This window comes from Carya illinoinensis, chromosome 2 (assembly GCF_018687715.1).
Source record: "Carya illinoinensis cultivar Pawnee chromosome 2, C.illinoinensisPawnee_v1, whole genome shotgun sequence".
Taxonomy (NCBI): Eukaryota; Viridiplantae; Streptophyta; class Magnoliopsida; order Fagales; family Juglandaceae; genus Carya; species Carya illinoinensis.
Genome location: NC_056753.1, coordinates 2571699 through 2595966, shown reverse-complemented (window position 1 = coordinate 2595966; position 24268 = coordinate 2571699). Strand labels below are relative to the sequence as shown.

The 24268-nt window shown below is 35.9% G+C and overlaps 2 protein-coding genes across 2 annotated transcripts; both read left to right on the top strand.

Moving 5' to 3' along the window:
* Positions 1–2383: 2383 nt before the first annotated feature.
* Positions 2384–5582, top strand: LOC122301603 (protein FAR1-RELATED SEQUENCE 5-like). Its single transcript, XM_043113010.1, has 4 exons — positions 2384–3426; positions 3523–4555; positions 4644–4742; positions 5484–5582. The coding sequence occupies exons 1-4, from the start codon at positions 2384–2386 to the stop codon at positions 5580–5582; spliced, it is 2274 nt and encodes a 757-aa protein (XP_042968944.1).
* A 15531-nt stretch (positions 5583–21113) lies between these two features.
* LOC122296804 (probable calcium-binding protein CML41) lies at positions 21114–22243 on the top strand. The gene has a single exon (XM_043106602.1). The coding sequence runs from the start codon at positions 21332–21334 to the stop codon at positions 21902–21904; it is 573 nt and encodes a 190-aa protein (XP_042962536.1). The 5' UTR covers positions 21114–21331; the 3' UTR covers positions 21905–22243.
* Positions 22244–24268: the final 2025 nt, after the last annotated feature.

Genomic DNA, 24268 nt, shown 5'->3' with positions numbered 1-24268 from the left:
GTGCTTGACACCCAGATCCTTTTGAGGGGGCGTATCAACCTTACTTAGCAAGATAAACCTGTACAAGTATCAAGCTGCCAAAACCTCTTGATCCACCTCAGCAAGCCTAAAAGATTCTACCTTTTTCTCTAATATAAAATCTGTTGTAACAAACTTCCATTCCATTTTACTTTTTTATCCTTAATATTTACATTATAAATATGCCTATAAAAGGCAACCGATACTCCTTGTACTATTCACCGAGAAACAATTCAATTCAAGTATATTAAGAGAATATTGATTGTTGCATTTAGCTTTAATTCTCTTAACTAGGAACTAAAGTTTTGAATACTGTACCGGAGGTCATACATGTCAAGGCACTGGAACAAAATATTTCGATACCGATATCGTTTCGTGTATCGTTTTGGAATAATCGATCTATGAATAAATTATATATATATATAAATATATGTATATAAAAATTATATTTCAAAATAATAGTCTATATATGAATAAATTATATATAAATACATATATATAAATTATAAATAGTTTGGTCTGAATTGAGGGTAAACAAATGAGCTTGTAGTTTAAAAAAATGAAAAAAAAAATTAAAGGCCAAGATACCGACCATCACGAGCCGAAATAATAGTCTATATTTTGGCTTGTACTAGCCAGTACCAGCCAAAATATCAACAGGTATGTAAGGCAGTACGAAATAGATGTAATACCTATACCGGACTAGTGGCCGGTAAGGAATATATCGATAGTATTGGCCGGTATGGTATGGCATTTAAAATACTGCTAACAACCAAATAATTAAACGAAATGATATTTTTAATTTTGTTTTTTTAAAATGAAACTTAATAAATATGAGATCCATATGAAAAAAGTTAATATTTTATCAATAGACTCAACCCTTTTTTAAAAAGAGTACGTAATGCCTACACAATCCATGAATATATCTAAAGAGTAATATTACATATAGTTATAGAATGCGGGCATAAGTGCTGCATAATCTTTTTTAAAAAAAGTAGAATATATTACTAAATAATTATTATTTTTTATGTAAAACTCATATTTACTCACTGTTTTTAAAAAACTTTCATGACAGTTATGCCCTCTAAAATTACAAATTATATCATTTATCTTATCTAAATTACTCTATAATTAAACCCAATAATCGGTTGGTCAACCTTGACTCTTCAATGATCGGCCTTCAGGTTCACGCTTCATACCCTAAATTAAGGGTAATGATACCCTTCCGGTTGGTTCACTACTCGTTTACCACTTATCCTACGTGGACTATTTTATATTCTAAAAACTGAATGCTTCTTCCGATAAAGTTGAATGCTTTTTATCACTTCTATTCTCTCTCTATATGTCAGAAGATGAGATATTGATGACGTGATTTCTGCAATCCACAGTATAGAAAGATTTTACCTTGCGCCCAAAATGAATCCCTTTGCAGCTTTGCCGCTCTGTTTCTTCTCTGCTCTCCTCTCTATCTCTCTCTCTCTCTCTCTCAAACCAGATTTAAAACTTCCAGTTTCTCCTGCTGCACCGTTGAACGGCGTCGACCACAACTTACTTGCCTTGCCTAGCCTAGCCCACGAGTCCATTCGTCGAGCCCACCAGCTCACGGGCCCTCAAGCCCAACCCATCCAAGCCCAGACGTCAAGCCCACTCCGAGCCCAGACGTCGAGCCCACCTCCACTGTGGTGAGGATATTTCTAGTAATTGTGATTTCTGTTTGTCATGCTTCCGTGGTGCACTTTTTGTGGTATGAAAAAAAGAGTAAATTATTTGAAAATTCTAAGATATAGTATAGAATTTGTGGCACGTTCTTGCAAGCATACACATTAATTGAATTTGTATACCATACACTTCTTCTGTTTGAGCAAAGTTCTTTACTTTAATTTGGTATTATCCATCCATGAATTAAACTTGGATAAATTATTTTCATAAACTAATCTGTGGCAAGCAAACTTATTTTCAATAATTAATTTGACTAAATTAGGCTTAATTGTTGCAAGCACAACCTATTTTAATTTTTTTTAGTTGGAAAATTAAAATTTAATAAAAAAAACTATACTTTACATTTGAAATAGTTTTCAAGATAAAGATAACTTTTTAACAAATAATTATTTTAAAGGTTAAACTATTGATATTATTAAAATCTTGAGATGTTGAGTCTAATTATTAAACTAATCCTTTATCACTTTAACATTGTCATTTTAATTCTGAGAACGAATTAAATTTATAACATAAAAGATGTTTTCTTTTTTATCAATCAATAAAAAAAAATGCAAATGATAAATTTATAACTGAAAATTTTGTTGTTATGAAGTTCAATGATGATATATAAAAAAAAAATGCATTGGATGTCTTAATGACTGTGTAGATGGAACCAAATGTTGGTGATAAGGATCTTGTTGAAGAGCCAAAAGAGGGAATGTCATTTTCCTCAGTTGAGGAAGTAAGGGCATACTATACTGAGTATGCAAAACAAGTTGGTTTCGGAGTGACAAAGCGAAGTTCCAAAGTCGGAGATGATGGAAAAGTAAGATATTTCACCCTTGCTTGTGTCCGTCAAGGCACTTCTACGAGCACATCGTCGAATATTCTTAAACCGAGACTGATGGAACACAATGGATGTAAAGCAAAGATCAATGCGATATTGGGTTCTGAAGGTGAATTTTGCTTGACCCATGTTGTCCTTGAGCACACTCATACTCTCAGTCCTAGAAAAGTAAGATATATTAGATGTCATAAGAGATTGGATGAGCCAATGAAGAGAAGATTAGAATACAATGATATGGCTGGCATTCAATTGAGCAAGAACTACAATTCTTGCGTCGTTGAGGCAGGAGGGTATGAGAATTTGACGTTTGGAGAAAGAGATGCACGTAATTACATATGTGAGGTTAGATTACTTCGGCTTGGGTTAGGAGGAGCCGAAGCATTACAAAACTACTTTGCTCGTATGCAGGCACAAAATGATGGTTTCTATTATGTCATGGACGTTGACAATGAAACCAGACTACGCAATGTATTTTGGGCGGATGCACGGAGTAGAGCTGCATACGAGTCGTTTGGTGATGTTATAACTTTCGATACGACGTACTTGACCAATGCATACAAAATGCCATTCGCTCCTTTTGTGGGCATTAATCATCATGGTCAATCAATTCTTTTTGGATGTGGTTTGATTTCTGGGGAGGACACAGATACGTTTGTATGGTTATTTGAGTCGTGGCTTAAGTGCATGAATGGTTGCGCTCCAGAAGCCATTATAACAGACCAAGATAAAGCTATGCAAAATGCAATTGCTAAGGTGTTCCCTAAATCTCGACACCGGTTTTGCTTGTGGCATATAATGAAAAAAGTTTCCGAAAAATTTGGATCACACAGTCAATATGATGGCATCAAAAGTCAGCTACACATGTATTTATTTTCCACGATTAGTTCTTGAATGAATGCTATGTTATCTCCTTCAATTATTATGGAAAATAATATTTTTTATTTGAATTTTTCACATAGGTGTGTTTATGACACATTGACTCCTGATGAATTTGAGTGCTGTTGGCTACAATTTCTTGATAATTTTGATCTACATGATAATCCTTGGCTTGAATGGCTATATTCTGAGCGTCATCTTTGGGTGCCAACGTATGTGAGGAACAAATTTTGGGCAGGAATGTCAAGTACCCAAAGAAGCGAGGGGATGAATGCATTCTTCGATGATTATGTAAATTCAAAGACAACACTAAAATATTTTGTAGATCAGTATGATAATGCACTTAAGCACAAGATTGAGAATGAGCTTGCAGCTGACTTCAGTTCATTTCACACACAAATTCCGTGCATAACTTTTTATGGCATTGAGCGGCAGTTCCAAGCAGTGTATACAAATGCAAAATTTAAAGAAGTTCAAGAAGAATTAAGAGGGTTGATTTATTGTTGCGCATCAATGATTCGAAGTGAAAGAGGAATGTTTACATATCATGTGGCTGACGAGATCCAAGTTATGGATGGGTTTAAGAAAAGTACAAAATATGTTGTTGAGTTTAACGAGGAAGAGTGTGAAGCGGGTTGCACATGTCAGTTATTTGCTTTTAAGGGAATTTTGTGTAGACATGTCATCTGTATGTTGACACTCCATAACAAAGAAGAGCTACTTGCAAAATACTTTCTTGATAGGTGGAGGAAGGACATGAAACGAGATTACACGCTTGTCCGAAGTAGCCGCGATAATCTGAGTCATATTCCAAATGCACACCGAATTAATAAATTGAACAATGCTTTTTACGAGATTTCTTCAATTGCAGGCACCTCAGATGAAGGTTGTGCAAAATTAATGACTCAGTTAAGTAAGTTGAAATTAGAGTGGGTTGACGTCCAGCCAGTATGTGATAATCATTCAATTGAGTCATTAAGAGTGACAAAAGGGTCTGATAAATTAAAAAGTCCTGTAGCTACACGTAGTAAAGGTAGGCCAATTTCTAAGAGGAAACAGTCCACGGCTGAGAAGGCAGTGAATAGGTTGAAAGCAAGGAAGACTCAACGAGCTCAGGTAAGTTAGGTAGTTTAGGTATTTTGTATTTTTAAATTTAATTTTGTAACCTATTGATATTAACTATACATCTTGAAATTATGAACAGCAGAATAGGCGCATAAATAGAAGAGCTGTAAGAGATTTTGGCTCACCTAGCTTGGCGGAGCGTGACTTTCCTATAGCCTCAACTGCTCAATCGACTATGGTACTGCTCAATCGACTGTGGTACTGCTCAATCGACTGTGGTATTGTTTGCAAGTATTGTTTATATAAGGTGATTTTTTGACGATATTAATTATGGATTTCTTCTATATTCTTGGTAGGTACAACCATCTTTTCAACTTTTAGACGATGATATCTCTTATTGTACTCCTACATATCAAGATGTAGACGTCAATATCCGTACGTATTATATCGTAACACTTATTTATGCTGAATTTAAATATTATCCAAAATAATACATTCATTGGTTTAATCATATAACTAATGCAGGTTTGGAATTGTAGATCAATTCTTTAGCTATATTGGCCAGGCCTTGATATGGCAGACTAATTATAAGATACAAGGTATATATGTTAAAATGTTTGATAGCATAAATTTGTTGAGTTTTCCAAGGATAGTGATGAATTGCACAGTGGCAGTTTTGTGCTCATTTGTTGAATTGTGGGAATTTTTGCATAAGAAAGAATGATTAAGGGCTTGTTTTTAAACTTGGTAGGTACAACAAACTTTTCAACTTTTAGACATATCATGATATCTCTTGCTTCGCATTTTTGCTATCACGATAGGTTTTGCATTCTTTTATTATTAATTGGAAGAATGATAGTAGTTTTGGTAATTTTTAAAAAATGGGTACCAAATTCATGAATTTTGATTGTAAAATTTGAGGAACTTTAAAATGCCAAGTGATTATTTTTAAATTTTTTCTTTTTTCTGTTTACTACAGGTTGAGATATTGCATGATGAGAGTGTTGTGATTTTACAATTTTGTGTATATGTTTTAGTTAATTGGGAGATGAAAGCAGCTAAAGGAAAGGAACTTTGACAAGGCAAAGCTGGAGTGTTGATTTTGGGAGTCTGGGACTCCAAATTATTGAGTATTTGTAACAATTTGGTGAAAATTTGGGTATAACCAATCACTTGAAAAATTAACCATTTTGTAACTATGCTTTTAATGTTGATAATGTTATACTAACAATTATATATAATTGCTGATGTTATTGGCATATGATTGCATTGCATGATATGCAACAGTGCATGTACTCACCCAAAAGAAATTTATTATGCTACCCATAAAATTATAAATGATTTAGTTCAAAATCTTCTGAATATGAATTACTGGTTTTGGAGAACAGCTTGCTGCATGTACATTCTAGGTTCTTGAGGTGTGAATAACGTGAAGTATTCTGGTCGTTAGCCACCCACTATCTTGGATGGTCAAATCTTGATTTTTTTTTTTTTAATCTTTATCATTCTTTTGATGACAAAACAATTCAATTCACATCGTATAGCACTTCGTATGACAAAAGAATTCTGATCACATCGTATCATCATATATAGCACATGTTGCCTAATTTGGTTGTGAATATTTATGGGTTCTTTACACTTCCCATCTTTTTCTCCTCCTCTGGGATTCTCCCTTCTCCTGAACCAAAAACTAAAATAAAAAATAAAAAATCTTGCTTCACAACATGGAATATTCACAACCCACATTTTATAACTTCCAAGCAATTGACATGGGTGAAATTGGAAAACATTGCTGTTAAAAACAGAATAATTGGAGAAGCCTAAAGGAAGATGAAGATGAAATTTTGAGGCATGTGCTTCCAAGTGAATATTGTCAAGTACTCTACCATAATGTGTCAAATACAAAGGCACGTTGAGAAGTTTACTTTCCTCCAGAATATTACTCAAGTTTAGAATTTATTGTACATATCCACCAAGTCAACCAAAAGGAATTACTTCTCCCAATCAATAAAAAATTTCACATATAAAATGGTGGCTGCCCCCTGGAAGACAATAATTTTCAGTCCTCATTCCGATCTACATCCATATCGCTAACCACAACTCCGTATAGGTCCAATTGTGCCCCAACGAAGCTATTTGATTGTGTTCCATTCACCTCAACCACCTGTGCACATATATAAATATTTATTGATATTTTAGAACAATAAAAATGATTTTTCATTAATTTTATAAAATACAGTATACAACAATCAAGTAATCATCCTAGAAGAAAAATCATAGAGGGAAATTTTGGGGCTTATTTGGTGGCTCAGAAAGGTGGTCAACTGTGTGGTGAGGCGGCAGACTCGGTGTAATTTCGCCTAAATCTCCCAAACCACCGAAACCATAGACAGATACAAACACACACAGAGTTAGACACAGAGAGAGAAGAAGGAGAGGGGAGAGTTAGATGGTAACCTCACCTTCGAAGGCGCCGTTGAACGGTGGAGGAGCGACCGGCTTGGGAGTGATGCAAGGGCTCTTGTCAGAGAGAGAGAGAGTTAGTATGAGATATTGGTTTTGAGAGTGGGAATGGGGACATGTATCTCACATTCAACTGCGCCGTTCATCACTATCGGCAGTTCTGAGAGGAACGAATTCGACAGTTCTGGGATGAACGATTCTTGCTACCATGAGATATGAGAGTTTTTAAATTTTAAAATGAAAACCGTGAAGATGGAACTGTGAAGATGAAGTTTGAAATGGTGATTCAAAAATCGAGAGGGGTACAATTTATAGAAAATACATCATAACAGAAAAATCACATCATATGACAGAAGTTTCAGACTAAATGAGAAAGAAGGTTTCAGTTTTAGTAAAGAAAATGATAAAATGGTCCACGTAGAATAAGTGGTAAAGGGGTAGTAAATCAACCGCAAGGATATCATTACCCCTAAATTAAAGGAAGCATTAATGAAGGCCGCCTTCCTAGTACCATTGGTGCATGCAGAATAAGAATCACACCAAAGTACTCTCTGGCTAGCTATAAATTAGGCATTAATAAGCTGTATTTTCTATAAAAATCACCATGAGGTAAAACAAAAATTATAGTCATCATTTTCATATTACTTATTTTATATTATATTTTTAATTTTTTAATTTTTTTCTTATTAAATATGTGATACATAGATGATGAGTAAAAAAATTTATTTAGTTTAAGAAGAATAAAATTAAAAAATTGAAAAAATAAAAATAAAATAAAACAAGTGTGTAGGTTATAACTATAAGGAAAACAGATTTTTCAAGCGATCAAAATCGTCACAATAGGTCAAAATCTAGTTAGAAATTAGCCTACAAACAAACACAAGTAATTTTGTAAAGCAGTAAGCACGGATGATAGGGGTGAGATATTCAAATAAGTTGGAAGCCATACCTATGGTGACAGAAGACATCCAAGAGTCTAAAATGCACAAATTTCAACCTCCAATGTTGTAATTTCTTTGAAAAAACCAAACTGCCCACTAGGTATTGAATCGTAGGGCATAATAGGGTGAGGAAACATCACCGTAGCTTCGTTTTGCCTAAAAAAGGGGTGGAGGAGAGAGGAGAGAAGTGGGAAGGAAAATTAGAACTTGGGGGGAAAATAAAAAACTTCAATCAATTTTGGCGCTTGAGACCTAATCCCAACGATTCTTTGAGCGTTGCAATAGGTTTTTACTTTTTTCGGCGAAAACTTTCACTATAAAAACCCTATTAATCATTGAAAATGCAAAAACAGGGAACCACTCACTTTAAATCAACCATCAGCTCAAAAAACATTGCCACTATTAATTATTATTTTTTATATAGATCTCATATTTATTCACTTTTTCAAAGTGATTATATGGTGTTTGTACATTCACGACTGCAACTATCATATTTCTTAAATAAATGACGGGGTCTATGTGCATGAATAATTGTATGCCAAGTATTTTTGTTTACGAAATAAAAAAATTCTATTTATCATATTATACAGTACTACATGTACACCAATATATATGTTTAAATAGAAAAAAAAATGATAAATTACATATTTTTGTGTTATATAAAAATGATAAGTAGTATTTCTCTTAAAGATATAGCAACATTTTCTAATGTTCAATAAGAGAGTCTGCCAACCCGCCCAATATTAGTGATATAATAGTCGCTAGCGGCCTTAAATTAGTGGCCGGCCAGGCATATGTAAATGCCAGATATCAAATCTGTACTGCGATCTTAGATACAATCCTACATTAATCATCATTCTCTCTAATTTATATTCTAATCTACTTTCGTATATTCAAGCTTCGTATACCTCTTAAATCAAGGATGATTGACGTACATGACTACAAGAAAAATTATTTTTATTGACCAAGATCACATTAGAGATCACAATATAATAAATCTCATAGCTAAAGGTTATCATTTTTACGGACGAAAATTTTAAATTTGTTTCTAATAACACTTTTAACGACTAAAGATGTTGTTACCGTCATTTATATTGATAGTAAATACATAAACAAAAAAGTTTCACATCAAATGTGAAAGTAATTGCGACAACAATTTTAAAATCAACAACGATTGTAATCATAACTAATAATTTTATTGTAGTAGACTATTGCCAACGTACAAGTTGCATATATATTACCATAAATAGTAAGTTTTAGTGAAGTTATCATTGTTTGTCTGTTATAATCTAATAATTAACTTTTTGCGGTCTAATTTATCTTTGCAAAGGCTAACATGTCTCCTCATCTATTTATTAAAAAAATTGATAAGAATTACACACGATGAATATTTCATAGAAAAGAGGAAACATGGAATGAAAATGAGGATGGTGACAATGCTAATGAGAATGACTGGGTTAAAAATATTGATGATGTTAAAGAAAATTTAGATGCCTAAATATTAAACAATTAACCTTAATGATCTTAGTATTTCTTTGAACTAGTTACCTAAAATATGGAGATATAAGTACTAAAAATCTGCAAAAATTTACTTGAAAAATGAGAAAGTTGCAAGGTGCAGGTATCCAAGATGGAGGGAAGACTAGGAGAGGAATACAAAGAAAATGCATTCATATATACAAACATGAGTGAAGAAATGGAAAGAAATTTTTAGAGAAAACCGAGGAATAATGGACCATCTTTTTTTTTTTTCATCAATTGTCAGTTAACCTCCCTGGTTAACCCCTCATTCTGTTTTCTTAAAGGAAAAATATAGTTGCAAGCACAATTGTACACTAATTTGTGTATTACTGTGATGTGATTGGTCAAAAAGTAGATTTTATTGAAAATAGTGTTAATTTAAATTTTAAATATGAATGAATCAGTATTAACACATAGATTAGCACGTGACTGTGCTTGTATATAGCAAAACTCTTTCCTAAAAGCTAGGTATATGCCCCCATTTTCGAAGCAAGCCGTTTTGTCTCCCACACGTGTGAAAATGGGCTTTACCCTCATTATCTTTTTTTTCTTTTTTTTGTTCAGTACTGCTTATTCCCCATTTTCCCAAGCGTAAAGTACAAAATGACATGCATGTCACCAAATGAATTTCAACCCATCGTTGCTGAATGAATTAAAACCATATGTTGATAATAAGCCAACCATTATACTTATAACAAATACAAATTTATTATAAAACCAAGTGGCGTTACTCAATTACCAAACGTACATTCAGTAACCATTTTAGAAAATTATTAATATTTGTTGATAACTGAAAAGGGTTAATTAATTAATATTCAAATTAATCATCTAACGTTTCTTCAATATCATCCACATTTTCTACCCAGACATGATTCTCATTAACATTATCACGAATCTCATTTCCATTCTATGTTTGATCATCTCCTCCATGAAATACCCATTGTTTGTAATTCTTATTAATTCCTTCAATGAATAGATGATCATTCACCACATTTAATTCTATAATACCCATTCTTACGCTTGACACATTTACACCTAATCCTATTAGGCTTGTCTGCATAAGCACGTGTAATACTAATAAACTTGTTTACCCCTAATTTCTATATATGTTGTAGAAAATCTATTAGTAAGATGCATTTAATTACTTTTGTCCATCTTGTTATACCTATGGACAGTTTAACGAAAAAATTGAGCTCAACGAAAACTAAAACCATTGTCGAAAATTGTATATATTACTAAGATCCAAATAATTAGTAGGATTACAATAATCATTTATATGATCTATCAGTGCGACAATTATCATTTATATATGAAATATATTTTAGCACATTTATTCATTTCCTCTCAATTTCAAATCTATGATCACTATATTTTAGAAAATTGTCGAGACTTTGGACAGTTCAATGGGAAGAGATCAAGAACGGCATAACAATGTTCATGGTTCTCTTCATGTAGATGGTATAAGTATTGTTACTTAAGATCTCATTACTTATTTACTAATTTATGGAACCAACCAAAGATAGCTACAACATAAATTAAAATCCAGAACTCATAGTTCCACTAAATACTAAACAAGCTGTCAAATTAGAACCTGTCCACAACCGAAAATAGAAGCATGATGCACTGCTCGAAGCAAGACAAAACGAGCTACATTATTTAAAAATGTCACCAATAAAGTGTTGGATAAAGAGATTTGCAACCCCGGCCCACGACAAAAAAAAAAACGAAGGCCCAAACCCATCACAACCAAGATTATTCGCAAAGTCTCAAAATTAACCATGCATCACAAAATAAAGTAATCCAAAAATCAAATTATAATAATCATTATATAACCATTGAAATTCATACCAAAATTCAATGTAAAAGGGATTTCATCATGGGATCAGAGGTGGTGGAGGGAACGTAGACGATCCAACTAGCATTGACTATGAGTTAGGCTCAAACAATTAAAATGTTATATGTTAGGCTCAAACTTTAAATTGAGAGAGAGAGAGAGAGAGAGAGAGAGAGAGTTGGACTTTGTGTTGCGGGTTGCCTAATTATAAAAAATAATAATAAACTACTGGAACGATCAAGAATACAATCCGTATACAATCCATTAACCAAATTAGAACTTTACTACTTATCATCTCTACACATCCCATACCACACTTATTTTTATTTTTTTAATTTTTTGTTTTATTTTATTCTTCTTAAACTATTTGAGTTCTTCTATTCATGATTATCTATACACCACACATTTGGTAAGGAAAAAAAATTAAAAATCAAAAAATTATGTATGGTGTCATGTGGTGTGTGGGAATGATGGGTATATTTTTTCTTAATCAAAATAAAAAATAATTGATGAGAAGAATTAATAATAAAAAAAAAAACCTCAAATAATCAGAGGTATAACCTTAAAATCTAAATCGATCGCCAAATATTGCATCGTGAATTTATAACCTTTTTTTTCCTTTTGCTAGCTAGTTAGATACATGCATGGGATGTATTCAATATTTCCTGTGTACGTACTAGGATTACATGCGTCTCTTTTGTTATTAATAATATTGGTCATGTAAAGTGTGTGTAAGTACGTGTATATGTGTGTCTCAGGTGAGTGTGTGTACATATATATTCCGAACAACTGCAACATATAGATATATATATATATATATATATTGCAACGTAACTTCAAATTTATTTATAAGTACGACCAGCACATGAGAGAGAGAGAGAGAGAGAGAGAGAGAGAGAGAGAGAGAGAGAGAGAGAGAGAGAGAGAGAGAGAGAGAGAGCTGGGATAATTAAGTGGCATATAAATATATATATATATATAGATCTAAATTTGCTATCACACTTACAACGTCTTTGTCGCTTGCATGTTGGTGGGCATGAAGATTCAATTGCGTGGGAAAAGCAAGAGGTGTTAACGTTGGTGGCCTAGGCATTCATGAACATGCTTGAAAGGAAAAGCTGAACAAAAAGAAATTAAAGAAGAGTACTTAGTGGGCGGACGGTAAAAAAAAGGAGAAAGTAATTAGGTTAAGTGCATATCGATGGTGGACGTCTTAGTCGATAAAAATAATATTAAAAATGATCAATATATGACATGCAAAGGCCAAATCAACGTCGAGACATGATGATCATATAATTGAGATCATGTGTCAAATGGATATCGAATATATATATATATAGTAACTTTTGACTTTAGTTAAATTACTCTGTTGGCCTTTTTGTAAAAAGAAAAGAGGTGTAAAATTAAAGTTTTGCTAATAGAGAAGCTTTGTGAGTGTGTTTGGGGTGAGGAAAAAAATTGTGTGATTATAACAAATTTTCATATAATGGATTTTCTTCTATAAGTCTGGTGGTTTTTCTTTTGTTTAGGAGTTTTCACGTAAATATCTTATGTTATTATTATTTTTCTATTTTTCTTGTTATTACTGTAAATGATAGATCCTAAGAGGGTGAATTTGGGAGGTCCAAATTCCCAACTCCTACCCACTCATCAGTCTTCTCTCTTGCACTCAACTCCCTCTCCTCACCGTAAAGCCCCTATCCACCCCGTGTTCCTCTCTCCCATCGGCCGCTGGGAACCTCGACTACAAGTCCATCTCTTCTCGACACCTCGACCCTCTGACATCCCTTTCTCGGCTATCCCATCTCTCCTCGATGTTTAAGTTTAAGCAAATCAACAAGGGGGATAAAATAGATCTACCATTTCAAGAGGGAAGGGACTCGACAAGCAGAGATTTTGGTTGTGTGGCAAAATATTGAAGGAGTTCAATAGGACTTGACGGCTAGAGGAAAGGGACTCGGCAGCATCTGGACAAGGACTTTACAAGACCTTGATGGCGTTTGGGCGTGGCTTGACGGCGTTTGGGCACGGCATAGAGAGGAGATAATTTTCTCAAGGAGAAAAAATCCCTCATTTTCCTCCAAAAATACACGTAGCTTTCTAGGTTGCATGTTATATTAATCAGTGTTTAAGTAAGGTTTTTTTTTTTTTTTTTTTTTTCATTTGCATTATATAAATTGGTAAACTCGAATTAGGGTTTCACATGCAGGCATTAATTAATTTTGTGCTTGACTAGGAAGGAATTGCAGTACTCAATTCCGCGCGCCTTGGAAATGGGTGGGGAGCTACTGCCGGCGTGGTGCATGCCGTGCAGCGTATTATAATTAAGAGACTCATGCACGGTACCGGCCTTAGTAACTTAGTTAATTAGGCACACAGTATCACTTAATTTCTTGTGTATGCATGCCAAAAACACGAGGAAAAGAGACAAGCTAGAGATGATCATATATATATATATATATGGCGTGGTGCAGTGCATGCTTCACACATCCTTAAATTAAATATCACAATTCCTTGATAATTACTTAACTAGCTAGGCATGCATGCATATATATATATATGTATATTTATATATTACTTTAATTTTCTTCTGCCAAGAATAATGCGTTAAGTCTGCAAGATATTCTTAAATTGTTACTAAGTTTTGCTAACTTCAAATGAAAGAGAAAATGAAAATAAAGTGGGTCTTACGGTATTTATTAAACATTTAATATTATCCAAAAAAATTATACGGGAAAAAATAAATATTATATGACCAAACTTATATGTCACCTATCTCTCTTTCACATAAACCCTCAAGTTCAAATAAGAATCTGAAGAGATAATTTTCTCACATTAAGATCAGACGACTTTGCCTTGGCGTATAAATTAAGTATAAACCATACTCACCCACCCTTTATATATATATATATATATATAAATATATATATATATATATATATATTAATTAGGTTAGGCAAGGAGCTGTCTAATATTGTATAGAATTAATTGGATTCCCTAGCTACCCTATCAATCTACTAGAGTGAACGAATTCTATATTACATGCTAGCTTTCATTATTTCAATACTTACTTACAGGAGAAATTTAAATTTGCACCTCTAATTATAAATTGTGGTCCCTCTGAATGTAATACCACGTTTTACACATTGTACTCTCAAGCGGTCTTAGAAAGTTATAACAACGTACATGATTTTTTATACAGATCTGACAATTGCGTACATATTAAGATGTGGACCCAAAAAAAAAAAAAAATCACATATGATCAAGCGCGATAATATTGTTATAAAATTGAAACTACGACTAATATCTTAACCGAACATTTGTGCCCATGATATATATCATGCGTTCATCAAATGATCTTGCATTGGCTTTATGAGCTGAATTCTCTTAATAAACCGAAGAAACCATGCATCGTCGATCTGGTTCCAGAGGTAATTTAGAATTAATCAAACTGCCTCGATCTACTCATGTCAGTTCAGTTTTGGTTCCACAACCATTTCCCCAGTTTAGTTTGCTGGAGTAGAACTCCTGCTAATTCAGGCTAGCTAGCTAGCTAGCTATTTGAAATTGATCATGAACATGGATGGATCGATCTTCTTTGAAAAAACCGGGAAAGGTCGATCGGCTGTGGTGGGAATGCTAGTACTGAGAAATTAATCAGCTAGTTGGGGAAATGGCTCATTAATTAATACTTATGCGCGCTGAGATTTTCAACCTTTCAATTACAAGCCTTAGCACTGTACGTATTGTTGCCTAATGGATATCTAATGCATGCCCAATTAATGCTTGTTCAATACTTTTTTAATAAATCCTAGTCCCCGTGCCCACCTGCTTGGACATTTCTCTACAGCCAATTAATTATTGTTTTTAAATGCCTCTGTGAAGGCAACTGTTGTAGACATGGAGCTAATTGGGGGCATTTCAATTTCTTTAGTATGTTACCTAAAATTGCTCTCTTTAGTGACCTTATAAGAGATTTGGTTTCTTTGCCAAGATTTAGATCAAATAGGTAAAAATAATAGGAGGCGTATAAGGTTTCTCTTATCTTTCTAAGATTGCTAGATTTTTGTTTAAGTTTTGGTTTCAGAATTTGTTTTGTCCTAACTCTAAGAGCGTATTTTTAAAAAATGTATTCTTCCATCAAAAGTGAAAATAAATAAATATGGCACCGACGGGACATCCTTTCTTTAAAAACAATGATTAATTTATGGCCGCGTCCAATTTTCAAACAAATTTTTTTGAGTAATATTACGTACAGTTATTTTTATATACTCTATGTACATTTTGTTGGGAGCTTTTCTGACACAGAGACGATTCTAAATAAAGGAGGGACGAAATTTAACGTGGTTCGGCAATTGCCTACGTCCACAACTGCTGTAATTTCACTATGAAATTATTTTTTACAAAAAACTCTCTCTTGTAAACTCTCTGTTCACCCACTCTGTTTTTCTCTTATTTTTCTCCCACACTCTACTCCATTCTGCACATTTAAGCTCTCCTATTTATAGGAGAGCAGACCATTTACGGTGCAGCAATCTGCTACAAAAACTAAGGGGTGGGTGCCTAATAAAACAAAGGAGCAAACGGTGCATGGCTCACCGTTCACCATTTTGTCTCCACTCATAACAATCTCCCACTTGGAGACAAATGAGTTTACATATCTTCATAGCAATCATCACAGCAACTTCAAGTCATGCCTTTAAGTACAAAGGCCAACTAAAGCTACACACAGCTTCAGTTTGTCAGCAGTAACTACTTTTGTGAACATGTCTGCTGGGTTCTCTGTTCCTCGAATTTTTTCAAGTATCAGCTGTCCACTATCGAGAAGAGATCGGATAAAATGGTATCGCAACTGTATGTGTTTTGTTCTGGAATGAAAGGCTGGATTATTTGCAAGAAAAATAGCACTCTGACTATCACTGTACAGAATGTCTTTTTCATTCTTCTTTCCCAATTCCTCCAAGAATGACTGCAACCAAACCATTTCCTTCCCTGCTTTAGTTATAGCAACGTATTCCGCTTCTATAGTTGAGAGAGCAACAATCTTCTGTAACTTAGAAGCTCACGATACAGCTGTACCACCCAGCGTATACACAAATCCAGTAGTACTTTTTCTGCTGTCAACGTCACTTGCTAAATCAGCATCTACATATCCCTGTAGTTTTAAACCTGCTTTTGTAAAGCATAGTGACGTATCTGAAGAGCCTTGTAGATATCTTAAAATCCACTTGACTGCTTCCCAATGCTGCTTTCCTGGATTGCTCATGTATCTGCTCACAGCTCCCACTGTTTGTGCAATATCTGGCCTTGTACAGACCATGGCGTACATAAGACTACCAATAGCAGATGCATAGGGTATTCTGTTCATGCATTCTTGCTCTTCCTCCGTCTTTGGCGACTGATCCTTAGTTAGTCGAAAGTGACTAGCTAAGGGTGTGTTCACTGGTTTCGCCTTGTCTATGTTAAACCTTCTGAGTACCTTCTTTACATACTCCTCCTGCGAGAGCTTGAGAGTATCATTAGACCTGTCTCTAATATATAATTCTCATACCAAGGATTTGTTTTGCAGCACCCAAATCCTTCATCTCAAACCGCTTTGACAACTGCTTCTTCAGTTCATTGATTTCCTCGATGCTTGACCCTACAACGAGCATATCATCCACATACAACAGTAGGATAATATAAGAGTTGTCAAAGTTCTTCATATAGCAACAATGGTCAGCCTGCAGTCTTGTAAATCCATTACTGCTCATGAAGTTGTCAAACTTCCAGTACCATTGTCGTGGAGCTTGTTTTAGGCCATACAAGCTCTTCTTCAGTTTGCAAACTAGATTCTCTTTTCCCTTCACTGAGAATCCTTGTGGCTGGTGCATATAGATGTCTTCCTCCAAATCACCATGAAGGAATGCAGTCTTCACATCTAACTGCTCAAGATGTAGATTCTCTGCAGCCACAATTGCCAACACTAGCCTGATCGTAGTCAATTTTACAACTGGGGAGAAAATGTTTGTGTAGTCGACACCTTCTTTTTGTTGAAACCCCTTCACGACCATTCTGGCTTTGTAGCGCTTGCTACCATTGTGTTCTTCTTTAATTCTATACACCCATTTATTATGCAAAGCCTTCTTGCCTTTTGGAAGCTTAGTTAGCTCCCATGTCTGATTTGACATCAGTGACTCCATCTCATCTTGCATGGCTTTCTCCCACTTGATCGAATCTTCAATTTGTAGAGCTTCATCATAACTTTCCGTTCACCACTATCTGTTAGCAAGATGTAGTGTAGAGATGGTGAGAACCGCTGTGGTGGCCTGATTGTCCTTGAAGATCTTCGAATAACAGTAAGTGGTGTACGTTGTTCGATCTGTGTATCATCATTTTCTTGATCCTCGTTCTGATCAGTGTTGACTCGAGTAACATCAAAGTCAACAATCTCAAGTTTCTTTGGTTGTTCCTCAGATTTAGCTTGTGACTTAGCTTGGTACATAATCTGCTCATTAAATATCAAATTTCTACTTCTGATGATTTTGCGATTTTTATTATCCCAAAATCGATAGCCAAATTCTTCATCACCATAACCGATGAAAAAGCATTTTCTATATTTGGCTTCTAACTTGTTACGATCAGTAGAATCTATGTGAACATATGATAAACAGCCAAAAACTTTCAAATGGGAAAGATTTACCTTATTTCCGCTCCAGACTTCCTCTGGTAGATTGAACTTTAAGGGAACTGAAGGTCCCCGATTAATCAAATAGGCTGCAGTGTTAACTGCATCAGCCCAAAAACATTCAGGCAATCCTGAATTCAGCCTCATGCTTCTGGCACGTTCGTTGAGAGTTCTGTTCATGCGTTCAGCTACGCCATTCTGCTGCGGTGTCCCGGGAATAGTCTTCTGAAATCTAATCCCATTTGCAGCACAGAATTCTTTGAACCCTCCGTTGATGTACTCTCCTCCATTATCTGACCTCAGACATTTTAACTTCAAGCCTGTTTCATTTTCAACCATGACTCTCCACTTTTTGAAAGTATCAAATGTGTCAGATTTATTTTTCAAAAGATAAACCCATACTTTCCTGCTTGAGTCATCAATAAATGAAACATAGTACCGCGATCCTCCAAGAGAAGCGACTGGGGATGGCCCCCACAAATCTGTGTGCACCAACTTCAACTTTGTAGATTTTGGAGTTCTACCATTTTTCAAGAAACTAACATTTTTCTGCTTCCCAAAAATGCAACCTTCACACATGTCGAAATCAGTTGATTCCAACTTTGGTAACTTCCCCTTGGATAATAGTACCTTCATTCCTTTCTCACTCATGTGACCAAGCCTTTGATGCCATAGGTTGGCATTTGCGTCAGCAATTGCAACAGTATCTCTAATGCTTGAAGTCATATATAGAGTACTTGTTTTTGTGCCTCGAGCTACTACCATAGCTCCTTTTGTTATCTTCCACGTGCCACCTGTAAATAGTATCGAATGCCCATCAGCATCAAGTTGTCCTACAGAAATCAAGTTCCTCATGAGCTTAGGAACATGTCGCACCTTCTGTAGCAACCATGCACTTCCATTGGGCAGATTGATTGGTACATCTCCCATGCCTTCGATTTCTAACGCTTCACCATCTGCTAAGTACACCTTCTCGAAATCACCAGTAACATAATTCTGCATGATTTCTCTGTGTGCTGTAGTGTGGAACGAGGCTCCTGAATCTAACACCCAATATTCAATTTGGTTGTCGACTGAAAGGAGTAAGGCATTTCGGAGATCTTCTGTTGTGGCATTAGCAGAGTCATGCTCATTCTTCTTCTTTGCTTCCTTGCAATTATTTTTGACGTGGCCAATCTTACCACAATTCCAGCACTGTACTTGTTTTCCAGACCTAGATTTACTTCTGCCTCTTTGGGACTTTGACCTGCCCCGATTTGAACTTCTACTAGTTCCTCTACCTCTCGTCTCGAGATTTAAGGCAGAACTAGAAGTTGATGCTTCTCCTGTATCTCTTCTGCGAACTTCCTCGCTAAGAATATGGTCTCGGATATCTTGATACTTCATCTTTGTTTTGCCATAAGAATTGCTAACAGCTGTTCTCATGGCCTCCCAGCTTTTTGGCAATTGAGCTAGAGCTATCAGTGCACGTACTTCATCATCAAATTCAATTCCCACTGAAGCTAATTGATTGATGATGGTATTGAACTCATTCAGATGCTGAATAACTGGAGTTCCTTCTGCCATTCTCAAATAGAATAGCTTGTACATCAAATGCACTTTGTTATTGGCTGATAGCTGCTCGTACATGTCTGATAGAGCTTTCATCAAATCCGCTGTGGTCTTTTCCTTTCCCACATTGTGTGCAACTGATCTTGACAGTGTTAGTCAAATGACTCCCAACACTTGTCTATCAAGGAAATTCCAATCTTCATTGCTCATGTCATCTGGCTTTCTTCCTAGGAGTGGAAGATGTAGTTTCTTCCCATAGAGATAATCCTCTATCTGCATTATCCAGTAGGCAAAGTCTGTATCGTCAAATTTCTCGATACCAACATCTTTAACTTCTTCTCCAGCCATAACTTTACAAATGAGTTCAAATTCAAACAAACAAAGATCATCGTTGAGTCTGAAACACTCGAATTAGCTGGAAACGAGTCCAGAATGATCCAAATAGTTTGTCAGCACTATTTGATCGTTGCGATGGAACTCCAACTGGCGTGATCTAGCCCAAAATGATCTGCAACACGTGGATGGTTCAGATCTAATGTACTGATGCAGAATCTCAAAATTTTGACCGTACGGATGAGTCCGGAATGATCCAAATAGTTGAAAAGCACTATTTGATCGTTGAAATCGGACTTCGAATGGCTTAGATCTAGCCGAAAACAGATCTGAAAAACGGACGATTTTGATCTGTCTGGCGCGTGGGATACACGCGCTGCACAGTGTGCGTGGGCGGCGTGTATTACACACGCTAGCACTGTGTGCGCGTGGGAGAGAGTGAGGCGCGTGTGACACACGCGCCGAACCTCTGTATGGCGCGTGGGGGCGCGTGGGCGCGTGTCCTTCACGCGTCTTCAACCTCTGGAGTGCGTGAGGGCGTGTGGGCGCGTGTGGAGCACGCGTCTTCAACCTCCGGAGCGCTTGGGTCGCGTGGGTTACAGCAGATGCACGCGCCGATCTTCTAGGGGCGCGTGTAGGCTCGTCCGACCTCCGTTTTTGATTCCGTTTACGGAAACAGATTCGTCTCGACGCGAGAAACATCGTGGAGTTGTCAAAAATTGATTTTGAACAACTTAAATTTTTGGACAGCTCGAACCAGTGCTCTGATACCAGTTGTTGGGAGCTTTTCTGACACAGAGACGATTCTAAATAAAGGAGGGACGAAATTTAACGTGGTTCGGCACTTGCCTACGTCCACAACTGCTGTAATTTCACTATGAAATTATTTTTTACAAAAGACTCTCTCTTGTAAACTCTCTGCTCACCCACTCTGTTTTTCTCTTATTTCTCTCCCACACTCTATTCCATTCTGCACATTTAATCTCTCCTATTTATAGGAGAGCAGACCATTTACGGTGCAGCAATCTGCTGCAGAAACTAAGGGGTGGGTGCCTAATAAAACAAAGGAGCAAACGGTGCATGGCTCACCGTTCACCATTCTGTCTCCACTCATAACACATTCTACTGATGTGATTGGCTATATCAATTTTTTTTTTAATATACAACCAACCACATCAATAAAATGCGCAAAAAAATCCACAAAAATGAATGTATATAAAATTTTTGAATTTTTTTATCCAACAACCTCCTGTCATGCATTTTATAACCTTTTGAAGGATGTAAAATGCTGCATCAATTCTTGGGTCCCTCAGGAAGCTGCCTTGCAGTTTCCTCGCGATCGCCTCCAATCAAGTTTACGTAAGCACATACTTCTATATCCTCGAACTTTCATTGCAAGTTCCGACCAATAAAAAGCCTTAAAAAGTCGAACATATCATCTTCTGATCTCTACAATACAAGTTGTTAATGTTCTGTGTTCTCTTGAATTGAAGGACATTATACAAATATCACATCCAATGGCGACCGACAGAGTTCCTAATAAACCTTCAAAATGGTTCTCTAACAAAACTCTTAGGGTAAGCCTTCATCGCCGGGGATCGAAGTCTGGGTCAGGTTCATTAAGCTCTCCTAGATCTCCGATGTCAGCAGAAGCGCCAAAGTGCATCACAAGAGAAGAGGAGCTGAAAGAAGTTTTTCGTTATTTCGATGGGGATGGCGATGGAAAAATCTCTGCCCCAGAGCTCAGAGCATACTTTGGGTCGATTGGAGAGCACATGCCGCATGAAGAGGCTCAGGCGGTTATCGAAGATCTTGACTCGGACGGCGACAATCTTTTGGACTTCCAAGACTTTCTGAGGCTGATGAAGAGGGATGGTACTGGGGGTGATCAGGACTTGAGGAAGGCATTTGAGATGTTCGAAATGGAGAAAGGGTCAGGGCGCATAACCCCCAGAAGCTTGCAGAGGATGTTGCAGCGCCTTGGGGACACAAAGTCACAGGACGAGTGTGAAGCCATGATTCGAGTGTATGACACAGATGGCAATGGAGAGCTTGATTTTAACGAGTTCCACCAAATGATGATGGCTTAATTAATTACTGAAATATTAAAACTCCAGTACTACTGCATTATTTTGCTTGATCATGGTTTCAAAATTAAAAGTGATGCATGAGATCATGATTAATCCATGCTGGCCTCCTCTTGTAGAGTTTGAGCTCAAGTACTTGGGAACAAATGTTTCAGTGGCTTGTGGCAACCATAATTTGTAAGCTTGGGAGGAGTACATGCATGAATAAAGCATGCTTCTGTATTGGGTTTGATGCTTGTAAGTTGTCGTTTTCTTTGTTCATAAGATGGAATATGTTCAATTATTTCAGTACCATTGGATTTAAGGAAGAATCATATATATGCATGAGCATCCTTGTTGCCATCTTCATGTGTTAAAGCAAAAGTTAGATCTGGCCGGGACCGAAGTACTAAAGGGAAGTGCATGGACACAAAACTAATTATATTAGCTTTAAAGGCTGCCAGTGAGATAACATATCCCTTGAATTCATCAAATATTCCTCTTGAATTTTCACTAAACCAAAGGCTGCATTAAATTGATTGGATTGAGCGTTCGTATAGGCAAACAAATCACATCATTTAATCCACTCAAGAAGTAGCTTAGTTTATGCCTTTCTCATAGATCCTCTAGTTTGTTGGATAATCCTTCAAATTGGGCCTTGTAAGCAGTCACAGAGAAGGTTTGCTTTAAGTAAGTTAAAGCCTCCATAGAATCATCATAAGCTATGGACCCAAACCTCATCTGTAGGGCCTTCACAAATGAATCACATCCTGCAAAAATTTCACATGCAATTGATAGCATCTTGATACCACACCAGAGCCACACCTTTCATATGGTAAGAAGCCATCAAAAGCCTCCGACTCACTAATGTTTGATGGAATTTAAAGTATTGGATGACTTTAAAAATCTATCCAATAGAATTATTTCCATCAAAATGGAGAAATTCAAGCCTAACTTCCCATGGCAAGGATCCTCTCTCATCATTATTCATCACTCTAGGCCCATAAGACCCCTCCTCAAAAGGAGTTACTTGGTGAATTTCAACTAATGTTCTAATCATATCAATCAGTTGGTTTAACATGTTCATAATTCCATGGATGGCATGATGATGATCATCCAACTGCTTCTTAATTGCTTTTTACGGCCTCTGTGAGCTTTCTTGGTGTAACTTCAAAGCTACTGGATGCATTCCTTATGCGACGAGAGGATCGGCCTCTCTGATATCAATTGTCACGGGCTTATTGCCTTTCATGAACCAAACAAGATTGGAACAAGAAAATGCAAGAAAACAAGAACTCAAGAAAGAAAAGCCAAGAACGTAATTGTCATATTTTGGAAGAGATTTTCGAGTAATCTCCAAACTCTACTTAGTTTCAACATACATCAGAATTAATCTCCATTCACATGATTCTAAGATTTATACTCTTCTCGTACAACTGATAAGTAAAAATGCAATGTTTTATTACAAAACTACTCAATATGCAGCGTTTCATTTAAGCCCAACTACTACTCTTCAACCTTAACAAAATGCACTGCATAACTAAAGCCGCATCGCCCAACTATTATTCTTCATTCCTTTGCAAAACGTACAAGTACTTCACTAAAGCCACAATGCAAAGTTTTCACCCTTCCTTATATTAATACCGTTACTTTTCTATTACTTCATAAAACCCAACTCAAACTTCCCTTTCTAGAACACCTCTTACACTGAGCATGGTAGCAAATTGAGCAAGTGCATGGTGCCCGCCCCTAGTATATTAGTAGCACATGCAATGATAACAATCCAATGCCTTATGATTCAATTTTCCATGGATTTGACATAATGCTCTAATGTTGTAAAACTATCTACAGAGTTTAGAAGAGTGTTTTGCAGAGGCCGAGGATTGTTGTTGGGACATTTTTATTGCTGCCAGTTAATCTGCCTAGGATTTGGCTTGTTGGAGATACTGATCACTACAGGTTTTGGATTCTTACCGAATATTTTTTTTTTTTCCTATTTAGGTCGTGAGCAACACCAGAGTGAGGAGCGGGATTAGCAAATCGAATATCTTACTTGGTTAAGTACTAATTGTAGCAATATTTAAGCACACTAATGATATTTTGATATTTTTTATTCAATATGACATAAGCATGATTGAAGCACTTATCTTTACCATACGAAGTTTGGTTTTAGACACTGAGATAATATGAGATGATATGTTAATAGGAGTAAAATAGTTTATGTAAATGCAAGAGCTTGGCTAGAACTTGGTGACTAAGTTGATAAATTTGGATAAAACTAGATGCTAAGATGATAGACTTCATCTTATACTAAGATTTATAATTTAGATGAATGTAAAATAATTTGAGTTTATCTAAAATTGTTTTGATCTTATCTAGAGGGTATTA

Bases quoted from the DNA above. Each gene is read 5' to 3' on its own strand.
- LOC122296804 (XM_043106602.1), top strand. From the start codon at position 21,332: ATGGCGACCGACAGAGTTCCTAATAAACCTTCAAAATGGTTCTCTAAC.
- LOC122301603 (XM_043113010.1), top strand. From the start codon at position 2,384: ATGGAACCAAATGTTGGTGATAAGGATCTTGTTGAAGAGCCAAAAGAG. The intron at 4,556-4,643 runs GTAAGTTAGGTA...AATTATGAACAG, and splicing joins GGAAGACTCAACGAGCTCAG to CAGAATAGGCGCATAAATAG. The intron at 4,743-5,483 runs GTACTGCTCAAT...TGTTTACTACAG, and splicing joins CAACTGCTCAATCGACTATG to GTTGAGATATTGCATGATGA.